At 38.5% G+C, this 14,750-nt stretch overlaps 1 protein-coding gene across 3 annotated transcripts in view; it reads right to left on the minus strand.

Annotated features, from left to right (window-relative positions):
- Positions 1-14,750, minus strand: part of oxr1a (oxidation resistance 1a) — a 157,010-nt gene that overhangs the window by 117,648 nt on the left and 24,612 nt on the right. Inside the window, exon 1 of one of the 3 annotated variants that reach the window (XM_056266272.1) lies at positions 8,110-8,158. The exons of 1 other annotated variant lie outside the window; for it this stretch is intronic. In XM_056266272.1, coding sequence (XP_056122247.1) covers positions 8,110-8,135 — 26 coding nt within the window. In that variant the 5' untranslated portion in view covers positions 8,136-8,158. Of the gene's footprint in view, positions 1-8,109; positions 8,159-14,750 lie in introns of those variants that run through there. One more of the 3 variants, XM_056266270.1, reaches the window with a different exon arrangement.

The following is a 14,750-nucleotide window of genomic DNA, read 5'->3' on the forward strand; positions in this document are numbered from 1 at the left end:
CCTTGAGATCTCATTAACAACACACACACACACGCACGCAAAGAACAAGGGATATATTTAGCCCTGTTATGTGACAATCATGAGAAATACATTTCAACAGAATAAATAAAAATCAATAAAATCAATCAAGCACTTATCTATAAAAATCACAATTTGTAAAAATATCTTTTTTGATAAACTGAATGAAAACCAAAAAGTTATGTTATTGTTTGACTATAAAGTTAAAATTAATTTCTTCATTCAGCAAGAATGCATTCAATTTGATCAAAATTGATACATTTATAATGATACAAAAGATTTCTGTTTCAATTAAATGCTGAACTTTCTATTCATCAAAGAATCCTGAAAAAAAGCATCACAGTTACCACAAAAATATTAAACAGCAAAAACGGTTTCAACATTGGTAATAAGAAAACCAGCACATTAGAATGATTTCTGAAGGATCACGTGACACAGAAGACTGGAGTAATGATGCTGAAAATTTAGCTTTGCATCACAAGAATAAATTACATTTTAGAATGTATTCAAATAGAATACAGCTATTTTAAATCGGAATAATATTTCATAATATTACTATTTCTACCGTATTTTTGATTAAATAAATGCAGCCTTGCGAAACATAAGAGATCCCAAACCTCTTTCAATCGAAGGAATTTTTGTACAAAGCAATTAAAGTAAAAATTAATATAAGATTAATTAAAAGTGCTTGAGCAAATAATTTAGCAGTTTTTTTAACCCATAGAATCAATTAAAAGTGTATTAGTGTAAAGGCTGATGCCATGCTGATACTGTGTAATACATTTGTTATTTTTTTATTAAAAAGCATTTTCACTATAATCTCAAAAAGCAAACTTTTGGACACCACCCTATATTTAGCACTAGTTTGTGTGTTGATAGGGGTCATCTACTGTGCAGTGGCCAGTTCTACCCTCACAAGACATCTGCTGCTGGCAGGGACCAGTGGACAGAAACAGGGCACATCTGTGCAGACTTACACCACCGGCACTGGGCGACGAGGTCACGGGGGAGCACGTGTTTATGAAACATTTGCTGCTTAAAAAGCTGTAAGCTACGGGCAACATGAGGAGTTCAAAACAGATTGACAGCATGGCCTTTAATGGCTCATATGGGTGGACTCTTGGTTCAGATGGTGGTCTGGGCTCCTGGCGCTTTTTCCTGGGTCGACCCGTGGATTTTCACACGTTCCACTCCAACACCTCCCATCTACCAGTCAGTCTGCGCTGGCACAGGGCAGCTGGCATGAAAACGTCACCCTCACATCCCATCAGCCGCCACATAGAGTCAGCAGGCATCATGCTGGCATGACTATGCACAATCTGGACTGGGAGCAATCAAGATTGCGAGAGATGGAAAGGAAAACTGGACTAGTTGTTCTTGTAAAAAAAAGAAAAGAAAAAAAAAAGGATTTAAAACAATCTTGTTCACCATGGATTTATTGAACAGAGACCTGATTATTTGCAGAATCAGAACGGTGCAGCTCAGCAGAAGCAGCATTAAGATTCAGTTCAATAGTTCATTCCTTCACAACTGCAGAGAAGACCGATGTTTGACCTGAGCCGTGATCCACACATCCATTTGAAATTCCCGTCATGTTCGGGCTCAGGTGGGACATCTGTTTGCTTCCAGAAAGTGAGCCAGGATAAAACCATCCAAGCATACGGTACCGGAGAGGAAAGTGCTGCAGATGACTGCCTCATATTAATTAGTTTCAGCTGCAATCAGGTTATTTTACCCTGAATTGTTTGTATTGAAATGTCTGTGATTATTTAAGGAGGTAATTGTGATAGTATGGTATTATGTACATTGCCACAGTGAGCTTGATTTAAAACCTCTCATTCTGGAGGGGCACATCTCTATTCCAGTCCTGATCATACTAGCATTCATCACTCTGAGCATAATCGCTCATCTCTACGAAACTTTCTAAGAACAGCCGTCAGTCCTGAGAAACAGCCTTGAGTGTTTATTTCGATGAGGTGACAAAGGAACTGTGGAAGATTCATTTGATGGAATTGTTGCTGATGGTTCTGGACTTTCATGGTAGTGCGGTCCATTGTCTACTCCTTTAAATTACTCCCTATTTGAACACGTCACGTTGTGTGACAGTTGCAATCATGTACTGCTGCCGAAGAAAGAAGAAATGATGAACATTGTTCTGCTTTGAAAGCTTATGATTATCAGAAAGAACAGGCCACTGAATGAGAGAGAGTGAGCAGCACTCAGGTAGAAAGAATGACTTTCTGAATCAGTCTTTTATTTCCATCCTCCTGCCTGCAGTCTGATCATCTCAACCACTATAGGTGCAGAAGTGTCATAAGGCCCAAACTCTTAACGTCACGTTCACAGTCCTCAACTAATCTGATCCTATATATTGTGTGCAATACATACAACCGCTCAGTGCAATACATATAATACACATAGTATGTTGTGTTGTGTAAATCTATCCATCCAACCATCTCTATCCTAGGAGTTCTGAGTTGGTCTTTACCCTTTCACCATTACTGTCTTTCTCCATCTGGACACAACAGATGGTGGATGAACAAGATGGGGCCGTTAACAAGCGGCCATCTTCTCGATATTACTGTCTAAGGTGAAGTCCAAAGCTCTGTCATTATTCAAAGTCCATTCCACTTTTCAAATCAATCCATCCACCGAACCAACCGAACCAACCAACCAACCGAACCAACCAACCAACCAACCAACCAACCAACCAACCAACCAACCAAAACCAACCAACCAACCAACCAAAACCAACCAACCAACCAACCAACCAACCAACCAACCAACCAACCAACCAACCAACCAACCAAAAACCAACCAACCACAGTTATGTTGGATAATGGCTAAAGACGTTTTGGTGTGCTGACAGCACAGCAGCACAGCAGCACAGTTCCAGACAGCAGCTCTAAGGGGCTTTTTTCTATCATATAACAGCCCTGTCCTGTCTTTCTTAAGCCACTGGTAAACATACGACCACATGGCTGACCAGCCAAAGCAGTAAGAGGTTTATATCATCAGTCGACGTGCAAGATGAATCCAGTAGCAACACCCGTGTGGCTGGGCGAGCAGCACAGAGAAAGGATTACATAGCTGCCGTTATTTTTGATTTACAAACTAATGCGACATCTCTGGGTTTATCTTCGATTTATTGTGGGTGTCTATACTGGCCTGCAGTAAATACAGTAGCAGTTATTAGCCACAACACTTGGACTGTTTGTCAAGGTGATGACTTTTAAAGTGCGTAATAAAATTTTTTAGTCTTGCTGTGTGTCCTCAAAGTCATTGCGTGTCTAATTGTATATCATGCTGTTGGTCTGACAGATGCCTAGTGGTCTGCCATTGTACATTCGCAGGACTGTCAATCACAAAATCACGACACAAACCCTGATATAAAGCGACATTATTCAATACAACGAGCCTCCAATCTATACACACAATCAAAGTATTGGAAGAAACACTGAAAAAACATGAACGTCTAATCACAAAGCATTTAATTTGGTTATTTTTTTTACACATTTTTGTCTCAATTACAGCAAATCTCAAACATCAGGTGATTGAAGTGATCCTTAAATCGGATAGTTCACTGAAAAATGAAAATTCTGCCATCATTTACTCACCCTCAAGTTGTTTCAAAACCTAAATGAATATATTTCTTCTGCTGAACACAAAAGATGTTTTGCAGAATGTCGGAAACCAGACAGTTGATGGACCCCATTGACTTTTTTTCCCTACTACGGAAGTCAATGGTCCATCAACTGTCTGGCTTCCGACATTCTGCAAGATATCTTCTTTTGTGTTCAGCAGACGAAATACATTCATTCAGGTTTAAGGGAACATGACGATGAGTAAATGATGGCATAATTTTAATTTTTAAGTGAACTATTCCTTTAAGTTAACGCGATATACTTTGGTACTTTAAATGCCAATTCATTTAAAAATAGTCAATGCAAAGCACAATCTGCATTTCTCAAGTTTAATTTTAAAGATCTGTCTGAGCCATATTAAAGGCTGAAGGGGTGTATAAAAGAGAAGGAACAATAGTTTCTCTGAAGAAAAGTTCTTTATCTTTAAGTGTTTTATGAACACACAAACATTATACTGTAGGTGTCTACAAAATGTCTGAATGCTGAGTATAATATTTGGTTCCCCTGCTTTAGTTTCATACTAATAAACAGATCCCAGCTCATTACATAAATACAAGCGCAAGCCTGTGAAAATTACAATGGCGGCTAAATACTTTATGAGAGGTTCTCTCCAGAGAGAAAGCAATCTCCTAAGTGAACCACAAATGAAATGCTGAACAACATTTTTAAATTTGACAGACACTGAGCCTGCAACATGATCACACTGCACACAGATTCTTCAATGAAACAATTTCCCACTGTTTATGCATGCTGCATTGCAGCACACTGGCGTTGCACCTTTATGAAACACACCGCTTCAGTGCAGACAGTTGACAGGGCAGCACAGCTGTTACACTCTCGACCTTTTCTGCAGTGAGTCACACACACGTAATAAATTCACAGATAAACATGCATTCAGTTTAGTGGAGTTAATTAATTAGATGGCAAATGAGATAAACTTCCAGCAAATCAAATAAATCACTACTACGAATTTACCGAATAAAACTAGGTTAACAAATGTATTTTTAACTTTAGATTATAAATGCTAAAATAAATGTTTAAAGCCAGTATTAACTAACTGTGCAAATTATAAATGCTGGTTGTCAAGTCTTGTTTGCTGGCCTTTTGATACTAATAAGTTGTTAATAAAGTTACAAATTGAATTTAAAACTTAAATTCTAATATCCAATTAACAAACATAATTTTCCCCATGCATAGTGTCTACTCTAGCCTACTCTGCTCTGATTGGCCAAATAGCCCAGTCTGTTGTGATTAACAATCAAGTGTTAAAGGAAATTTAGTTTGTGTGCTATTTTGATTATATATATATATATATATATATATATATATATATATATATACACACACATATGATACACACACACACACTGTATATGAACTCATACAGTGATGTCTGAATTGGGAGAAAATGAAAAACGATGTTATTCAAATTCTAAATAAATTACACAGATAGCAAGCAACAGCAGTATTAGACCTGTCCTATTATAATCACTGAAGCCGTCACTCATATTATGGTTTGATTCCTGCAGTTCTCTTACAAATGCTCCCATTATAATCAACGAACCCGGCTATACTGCACAATAAATCTCTTATTTACACCATGTATACGCCTTGTTGATTATAATGAGTGTTCTAGTTTTGTTACATCACCCGCTTGCGGTGTGCATAGGTGTTGAACTGTGCACAGTGCATGACATCTAGTGAATCCAAAATATTTCCAAATTACCGCTGATGCATTTTGTTTTGGGCCTAAGGCTTAGTGATGTTTATTCAGTAATTTTATGCTCCCATGAACAAAAGAGAAACTTAAAACATGCATTAGGCAACATTAATCTAACTTATTAGGAGCGGTTTGCCATACTGATGAGCTTATAGATTCATTTAATTTAAACATCTCTGATTTGCAAATATTTAGTGCTTCTCCACTGCACACAATTATTATTTGTTTTTTTTGTGTGTTTTTTTAGAAGTCTGCATGCTATGAACTCCATGATGTAACAGTGTGTGTCTGAAACCAAATATATCATTGCAAATTTAGCCTAGGCCAGAGGCTAAATAGTTCTGATGAGCTTTAGATGCACTGAAAGGGAGAGACGCTGGGATAAACGGATGGATGGATGGATGAATGAATTGAAAGATAAAAGCTGGCGGAGGACAAGGGGTTGGCTTTCATCAGCCGGGATAACTGGGACACTGCGGTTAAAACTCTGTAAATCCACTTTTTCTGATCAAGTGGGATTATCGTGGCCATCGCTCGGCTTAAAGTGTGTCCTGAAATGCTCACTTCACTTCAAACAATCACAGAGCCTGGAAACACAACCTAATAAGAGCATCTGCTTGCAAACATCTCATGTAAATGTTGCTCTTTTCTGCCATGCCTCACTTTAACCTGTCCTCATAGCATCTGCTAGCACGTACACATGCTAGGGTGGTTGCCAGGGCGTTGCCATGGTGTTCTCGGGTCAGTTGCATAAACTGCTAAGACTAGTCTTACAAGTTAGTCATCAACTTTTTTTTAAGTCAGTTACATAAAAACGTAGATCGGTCTAATTTGATACCAAAAAGTAAGACTGATTACCCTGAACTAACTGCTTGTTGGACATAGTTCTTAAGACACAATCTTAACAGAATGGCTACGTTTATGCAACTGGCCCCCGATGTTGTTGCTAGTAGCAACAACATCGGGGGCCAGTTGCATACTTGCTAGCACATTGTTTACAGACCCACATCAAAAATTCACCCCCATGTTTCCCTAGAAATAGACAGGGAAAACATATCTAGCAGCAGGACTTGTTTACATTATTTGATGAGCAAGACAAGAGACTGGTCAATATACTGGCTTTAATAATTAAAGGCACAATAATTGAAAATTAAAGCAACATGCATCTACCGATGATCATCCTAGACAGCTTTGCCAGCATGAATAAATTACATTGTAAATTAAATTAGAAATTCTTTTACATTGTAATAATTTTTCAAAATATGTCTATTTTGACTAGCCTGGGAAAACCCAGACAACTTCCGGCAAATTTAGATTTGCTCTGAAAGTTAGTCTGGCAAAGAGCTCATTCAAGCCCATTTCCAATCCGCCGAAATCGAGGCACCAATCAGAAACGTTGGGGCGGGCTTTACACGATGACGACAGCGCTGGGATTTTGAAGCAGATTTTGTAGCCTACATTACAAAGATGGATGCCGCCGTCGAACATCACTCGTTCGAATCAGCTATCGCGTCTGTTTTAAGCGATTTGAACGTTTCCTTTTTGTTAAAAACCGAGCAAAGAACAACACTCGGAGATGTTTCTCCGCCGCTCTGCATACGCCATCTCCTTCATCGCTCTGATTGGTTTTAGGTCTATCCGCGACGTCCGTTGGTGACGCCCCTCTGGAAATGATTTGTCTATGACGCTTTGCCAGACCATAACTCAGTTACAACTGAGAATGGTCTGATTTTAACCAGGCTATATTTTGACTGTATTTTTGATTAAATAAACGCAGCCTTGGTCAGCAATAGAGACTTTTTTTTTCAAAAACCTTAAAAAACTTGCTGACCTCAAACTTTTGAACGGTAAAGTAACATTGACATTTACTCTCCAAGTTATGCAATGCATGCTGGGAATTAGAAATCCACTGCCCGGTTTAAGTTTATGCAACAAAAACTTCCAACATTTATGCATTAAGCAAACTTCCATTTAACAAATTTCAAGCAGACTGAACCCATTGAAATTAAGATGACAGCATGTTCAGGAAGCAAGCAGCAAAAATCATTGTTTGATTGCACTTTAAAAAAATGCAATGTTCGATGTCTTGACAATTTATACACAGAAAAAAAAAGATACATTACAATGCATAACAATAGTCTAAAAAAATCTATTAAATTTCACCTGACAGATTAAAGAGATTTGAGTATCAAATATCTGACAAAACAGATCAATTCTTGGTACAGTGTATATTAAACTTGGAAAGTGATGACAAATAAAGTAGCTCTGTGTTTTGAAGAACTCGCAGGTAAATCCCATTCAGCAGACATACGGTTTTCCAAAGAGAGACTTCTCAATCCTTTCAAATCTCTTCACTCGCACCTTCGTGTCGCCTTATTTTCCTGCTATTGATTGAAAGCCTGATTGACTTGAATTAAATGCCTATTGATTGAAGGCAAACTCCCCATTTAAGGACGATTTCCAGAGAAAGGGAGAAACGCAGATAAAAGCAAACAATCAAAAAGCTGCAAGCCAATTCTTGTTTACTAAAAGATTTAGGGAAAAACACTGCTCTTTAATCACCAAAATCCCACATTAATTAAATTCAATAGCCTCCATTCAGAAATGTGTTTTCCAATAATAGGTGTTTGTAGTGTTAGACACAGATTTTTGTTATTGGCGTGCAACTTTCACGACATCTACTTTCACGAGCACTTGAGCATGATAATTTGGAGGTTGTGTACATACCGTGGTGTGTGTAGCACGGGCTCCATTGATTGTGTGCTTCCAGAGCTGATCTGAAGACTGACGCGCTGCTGAGGTTAAGCTAAGGCAGAACCGAGATCATGTGACCGACCTTAAAGAGAGTAGGCCACCGGGCTAATGTATTTAACGAATAGATCCAAATGACCGATGATGCAGAAAGAGCAAGTGCCAGATGAAAAGCTTGAGCCACACAAGATGATTTGAAGCTGCTCGTCTGGCACTGCGAAGCAAGGCTAAACAAAACAGGGGTAAGAGATATTGACAACATGAAGAGGCAATTGGAATGAACGAGTGAAATATTACCTAGCCAATGAGGACTTACACTAACAATTGCTCTCTGTTCTTCAGCAAGTTCAAGTTTTTAATCTATATAGCTGCAGCATTTTCCCCCGTCACTGTTTGATCTCTGAAACTATTGCTTTGTTCCAAAACCTGAAATGGAACCTCAGAAGTGATACATTTTTGGAAGGCTGTTTACATCGGAGGCAAAAAAAAAAAAAAAACGAACTTTAAGTTTCTCATAATATACATTGTGTGAAAAAAAATGCACCTGTATATTATGCAGTGTCACTCTGAAATGGTTCGGTCTTTCTAAACCCTTCCTTTCCAAGGGCCTACTCTGCTCTGATTGGTCAAATGGCCCAGTCGGTTGTGATTGGTCTACCGCTTACAGTGTGTGTCAGAAACAAAACGCTAATATATACAGAAACGAGGGCGTTGGTTTTACAGTATCAAGCCTGTGTCTTCATCCTTTGGAAATGCATGCAGAAAAGTGGAATTGCTTTCGCAGCATAGAAAACAGCGGCAAATCTTCCAGGCCTCAGCTACAACCACAGAGTTTGAGGCCGGTCGAAGTCAAATATTGTTTGTGGGCAGCTAATGAAGATGCATTATGCATATACACTCAGCGGCCACTTTATTAGGTACACCTGTCCAACTGCTCGTTAACACTTAATTTCTAAGCAGCCAATCACATGGCGGCAACTCAGTGCATTTAGGCATGTAGACATGGTCAAGACAATCTCCTGCAGTTCAAACCGAGCATCAGTATGGGGAAGAAAGTTGATTTGAGTGACTTTGAACGTGGCATGATTGTTGGTGCCAGAAGGGCTGGTCTGAGTATTTCAGAAACTGCTAATCTACTGGGATTTTCACGCACAACCATCTCTAGGGTTTACAGAGAATGGTCCGAAAAAGAAAAAACATCCAGTGAGCGGCAGTTCTGTGGGCGGAAATGCCTTGTTGATGCCAGAGGTCAGAGGAGAATGGCCAGACTGGTTCGAGCTGATAGAAGGGCAACAGTGACTGAAATAACCACTCGTTACAACCGAGGTATGCAGCAAAGCATTTGTGAAGCCACAACACGCACAACCTTGAGGCGGATGGGCTACAACAGCAGAAGACTCCACCGGGTACCACTCATCTCCACTACAAATAGGAAAAAGAGGCTACAATTTGCAAGAGCTCACCAAAATTGAACAGTTGAAGACTGGAAAAATGTTGCCTGGTCTGATGAGTCTCGATTTCTGTTGAGACATTCAGATGTTAGAGTCAGAATTTGGCGTAAACAGAATGAGAACATGGAACCATCATGCCTTGTTACCACTGTGCAGGCTGGTGGTGGTGGTGTAATGGTGTGGGGGATGTTTTCCTGGCACACTTTAGGCCCCTTAGTGCCAATTGGGCATCGTTTAAATGCCACGGCCTACCTGAGCATTGTTTCTGACCATGTCCATCCCTTTATATGGCCACCATGTACCCATCCTCTGATGGCTACTTCCACCATGTCACAAAGCTCTAATCATTTCAAATTGGTTTCTTGAACATGACAATGAGTTCACTGTACTAAAATGGCCTCCACAGTCACCAGATCTCAACCCAATAGAGCATCTTTGGGATGTGGTGGAACGGGAGATTCGCATCATGGATGTGCAGCCGACAAATCTGCGGCAACTGTGTGATGCCATCATGTCAATATGGACCAAACTCCCTGAGGAATGCTTCCAGCACCTTGTTGAATCTATGCCACGAAGAATTGAGGCAGTTCTGAAGGCAAAAGGGGGTCCAACCCGTTACTAGCATGGGGTACCTAATAAAGTGGCCGGTGAGTGTATGTGACAACCCAGCTATATAAAGCAAGACTGGAATTACTGATGACTGGTTTCAGGCAGATCAGAATCGGTTCTCTCTTTTGGGAGACAATAACTCCATTTATCAGGCACTTTGATCTTTGAAACTTTGCAGACCTTTTACATGCACACACCGCTATATAAAGCCCCTTTCACACAGAGATTCCAGAAAATACACCAATAATGTGTCCCGAGATCGTTTGATTTTGGTTCATTCACACTGCCAGTGATTTTCTGGAATCTGTACCTGCGTTCACACAGCTCCTGTAAAGATTCCGTAAAGACACGTGACATCAGGATATGACTTGTTTGCAGACATTTTTTGTTTGCAACACATTGTTCCTTGACGAACACAAACGTTCTTCTTTGCTAATGTGGAACATGAACGTTGATCTGCATTTAAACCCCCGGTCAAAGAGTCGCACGATAACTACGTCATTGCGACGACACGTGCGTCATCACACACCCCTACCAGCATTGGTCCTGCCTTTAGTTCACACAGGGCGCATTCCGAGGCTGATCCTGGCAATGTTACAAGGTCCCCATTTCGGGATCAATCCCGGGACATGTTTGCGTTCAGAAGGCACTCTAGCAATTCTATGGCAATTTTCTGGGAATTTAAGGTAATACTTTCTTCGTGAAATATGCATGCCTTAAAAATGAGCAGAATTATGCTGCCTATGTTTTGAAACGGTTGCCGCATCTGGACCAAATTCTATCAAATGCTGTCTACTGGGCAGCTCATAAGGTTTTACGACAGAGCCTACGATTTAATATCTTTAGGTGTGGCCGCATTTGCAAAATTTAACGGACAAAAAAAAGGTCCGTTTATTGACAATATAATGTAGTGATGTATAAAGAACATCTCACACAGAAGTCTTTTAAACCAAGCAGCTTTCTGTTGGTCAACATATCAAATCTGCATGACCTTAAACATGTTGCAAAATCTGTGTGGATCTTTTCCGCTCATGTGAAATTGGAATCCTACTGAAACGACTGGATTTCTTCCATGAAAATTATTGCTTGCTTACTATGTGACGGTCAACACAGATATAGATTTTTTGATTTGATTTTTGATTTGATTTATTTCGGATTTAACAGACAACATAATCCAAAGGATAAACATGTTAAAGTGTAAACACTTATTTCCAACATGGTCCTTGGTGTTAAAACACTTAACACAAAACAAATACCTATTACAAGTCAAAGACAAAAACATTTAGCACAAATCATCCAAAATTCAAAAAACATTCTAAAATCATAAATTCCTAAATCACATAAAATAATCAGTCTACTCTAATTAAAAAGATTGGCTACTCTATTCCATAAAAAAGCCTTAACCTGATGTCTAAAAGCCCCTCTAGTATTTACATTTTTGAGGGAAAGTGGTAAGTTATTCCATAATATTATACCTGTATAAAAAAAAAGAACTTCTAGCTGCATTATTGACTCTGGGCACTTTACAAGAACGAACACTGGCCCTAGTGTTAGATTATGCTGTGTATTAACCATTTTTATATGGGAGTATAAATATTTGGGAGCAGAGCCATTAATGACATTATACATATGATTCAGCTTTAACTGCTCCAGTTAAAAAGTGGAGAGAGATTGTGAAAGAGGAAGACACATACTGTATATACACACATATATAAATGCCACCGCACAATACACACATTCTTGCCGCTGATGGCTAAACACCTGGGGTTAACAGTGACCCAGAAAAATAATCACTTCAGGTACTCACGAATAACCCTGACAGCATACAACCATCTACACATTAGAGCTAGACCATTTTGAAACATACAATGGAGCTAAAAACCTATAAGAATGAAAAACAAATCAGTGTTTTTCCTACAGTAGATTGCAGTTTATGGTGTAGTTAAAGCTAGAAAGGGAAAGAAGAACTTGTGATGTTGTGCAGGCCAAAATCCCCATTTTAATGGGTATACAGACATTATGTGTTTAAAACTTGTCATGTTTGGCAAATTTTCTAATTTATCATCTCAGTTTTCATTACAAAAAAAGTGACTCTAAAGCTTAAAAAAGTGTGCCATATTCATGGAAAGTGGCCTATATGAAGCTCTACAGATATATCTGAATAATAAATGTGCCGTTCGGGCACATCTGTATTCTGTCCTGTTTGCAGTGGGTGGCGCGGGATGATATTTCTAGACTGAGGTTGAAAAATAGACTCTGAGATGGCTTACCAACCGTGGTGCAGAATACTAATAATGTAGGCTTATATTTATGGCAGGGTGCTGTCTGTGGTCTGGAGCCAAAAATAAACCACACCAGAGTGAAGCAGTGATAATAAAAAACCACAACACAATTCAACTGGGACTCACAACTAATAGTGTCAAGCCAATTACAATAATGAAAACGACACAGGGGCAGGGCATAACTAAATTTTTTACCTAAAAGAGAAAACTGACTGTAAAAATACAGTGGTAACGCAATATAGAGCCATGGCCAAGCTGATGACAACACATACTTGTATTATGAATTATCGACTGGCATTTAATAACGGTCTCACGAATCGTGAGTGTTAAGACAGAAATGCTTTAATGGAATTTAAAGTTTAGTATGTAAACATGATAAGAGTTCGATTCGTTAATGTAAATGAGTTCAAACTGTTTGTTTCAATTAATCGATTCAAAACTGATTCAATTGTTTGTTTACTAAATCACTAAAACATATGCCTGGATGTGTCCATGTGAACATATATTACAACATTTTAGTAAAATAATAAAGACAAAAATAATTTTATTGGTTAGTTCATAGAGTTTGGTCAATGTTTTCTTAATTTTGTTTATTAAAAATTGTATTCAGCAAGGATGCATTAAATTGATCAAAAGTGGCAATACAGATGTTTATAATGAAGATTTTAAACGTTCTATTTATCAAAAAATCATGAAAAAAGATAGTATGGTTTCCACAAAAATTAAGCAACAACCATTTTCAACATTAGCAATAAGAAATGTTTCTTGAGCAGTAAATCAGCCAATTAGAATGATTTCTGAAGGATCATGTGACACTGATGACTGGAGTAATGATGCTGAAAATTCAGCTTTGCATAACAGGAATAAATTACATTTTAAAATATTTTCAGATAGAAAACAGTTTTTTTAAAGGTGCTCTAAGCGATGTCACGCGTTTTTTAGGGCAAAATTTTTTTTGTCACATACAGCAAACATCTCCTCACTAACCGCTGGCTGCCTGTCCCCTGAACACACTGTAAAGAAACGCGATCTCTGTAGACAGCCCAGGCTCCACAAACAGCAACAAAAGCAAACTGCAGCGACCCGCTCCCTGAAACATAATAAACTATTCCAGCCAATGACCGACAAGAAGGGTTTGGGGGTGTGGTTTGGGGGGTTAGTGTGCGGATGAGGAGGAGGGAGGGTCTAGCTAGCCTCCGTTTTGTTTGACAATAGTTCGAACGTCAACAAGAAGTGACGTCACCCAGGATCGCTTAGAGAACCTTTAAATTGTAAAAAAAAATTCACAACATTACTGTGTTTTTACTGTATTTTGATGAAATAAGTGCAGTCTTGGTGAGCATACAGTATGAGTTTTTAAAAAACATGATTTTTTTAAATACTACTTTTAAATGGTAGTATAAAAGAAAATGATTAAATGTTAATAATTACTCAAAATAAATAAAAAATCAGAGCAACATAAAAAGCAACGTAATTTCACATATTAGTATAAAAATATATATTGAAAATCATCAAAAAAGGCTGAAAAATATATATAACAGATATAAAAGAGATATTTTAAAAGCATAAATTAGGATCAATAAGGCACACTGATGTAAAGAGTAAAAAAACCTTACATGAATAGACTTGATTTTTTGTTTTACACCATGTGTTAGTGACAAAGTGTCTGTCGTTGTCCTCCGGCAGAAAGTCCACCAACCTCTTTCAAGCTCCCAGTATGAGTAGATTACATTTTCACAGGCGGTAAATGGAAATTTGGTCTTTTCTTGCCCTCACCATGAGGCTGATAGCTGTGTATTGCTGTCCTCTCCTATCCCGTGTCCAGGTGACGTATCGGCTGGAGCTAAAGCTGACCGGGTCTTATCATTAAAGATGAAACAAGGTGAAAGTGTACAAATGCTCCAAAAACCCAGATAAGAAGTGATTTGTAAATGATTGCATTTTTATGGCATTAAGATCAGTGGTTCTTGAACGCATTTTTCCGCATTCTGTTGCCTCCACGTGTGTATACCAGAGGAAAAATGTATTGCTCAGTGGTTGCTTTTCCTAAGCTCAGGAGACTTAGTTGTGATCTCTCATTGTTGTATCAGTAGCATTTCAGATGTTTCTCCTAAAATTTCTTAGGAGACATAAAAAGACACAAATGAGATATGAGAAATATTTGAGAGCTAAAGAGTCAAAACTGAGAAAGTGGTAGGAAAAACAGAGAACATCTCTTCATTGTCTTGCTGCAATCTCTTTCAAGACTCCATTATATGAATATTTTATTACCAAG

This window comes from Rhinichthys klamathensis, unplaced genomic scaffold, assembly GCF_029890125.1.
Source record: "Rhinichthys klamathensis goyatoka isolate OS25496 unplaced genomic scaffold, OSU_Roscu_1.1 h1tg000246l_1, whole genome shotgun sequence".
NCBI classification, from domain to species: Eukaryota; Metazoa; Chordata; class Actinopteri; order Cypriniformes; family Leuciscidae; genus Rhinichthys; species Rhinichthys klamathensis.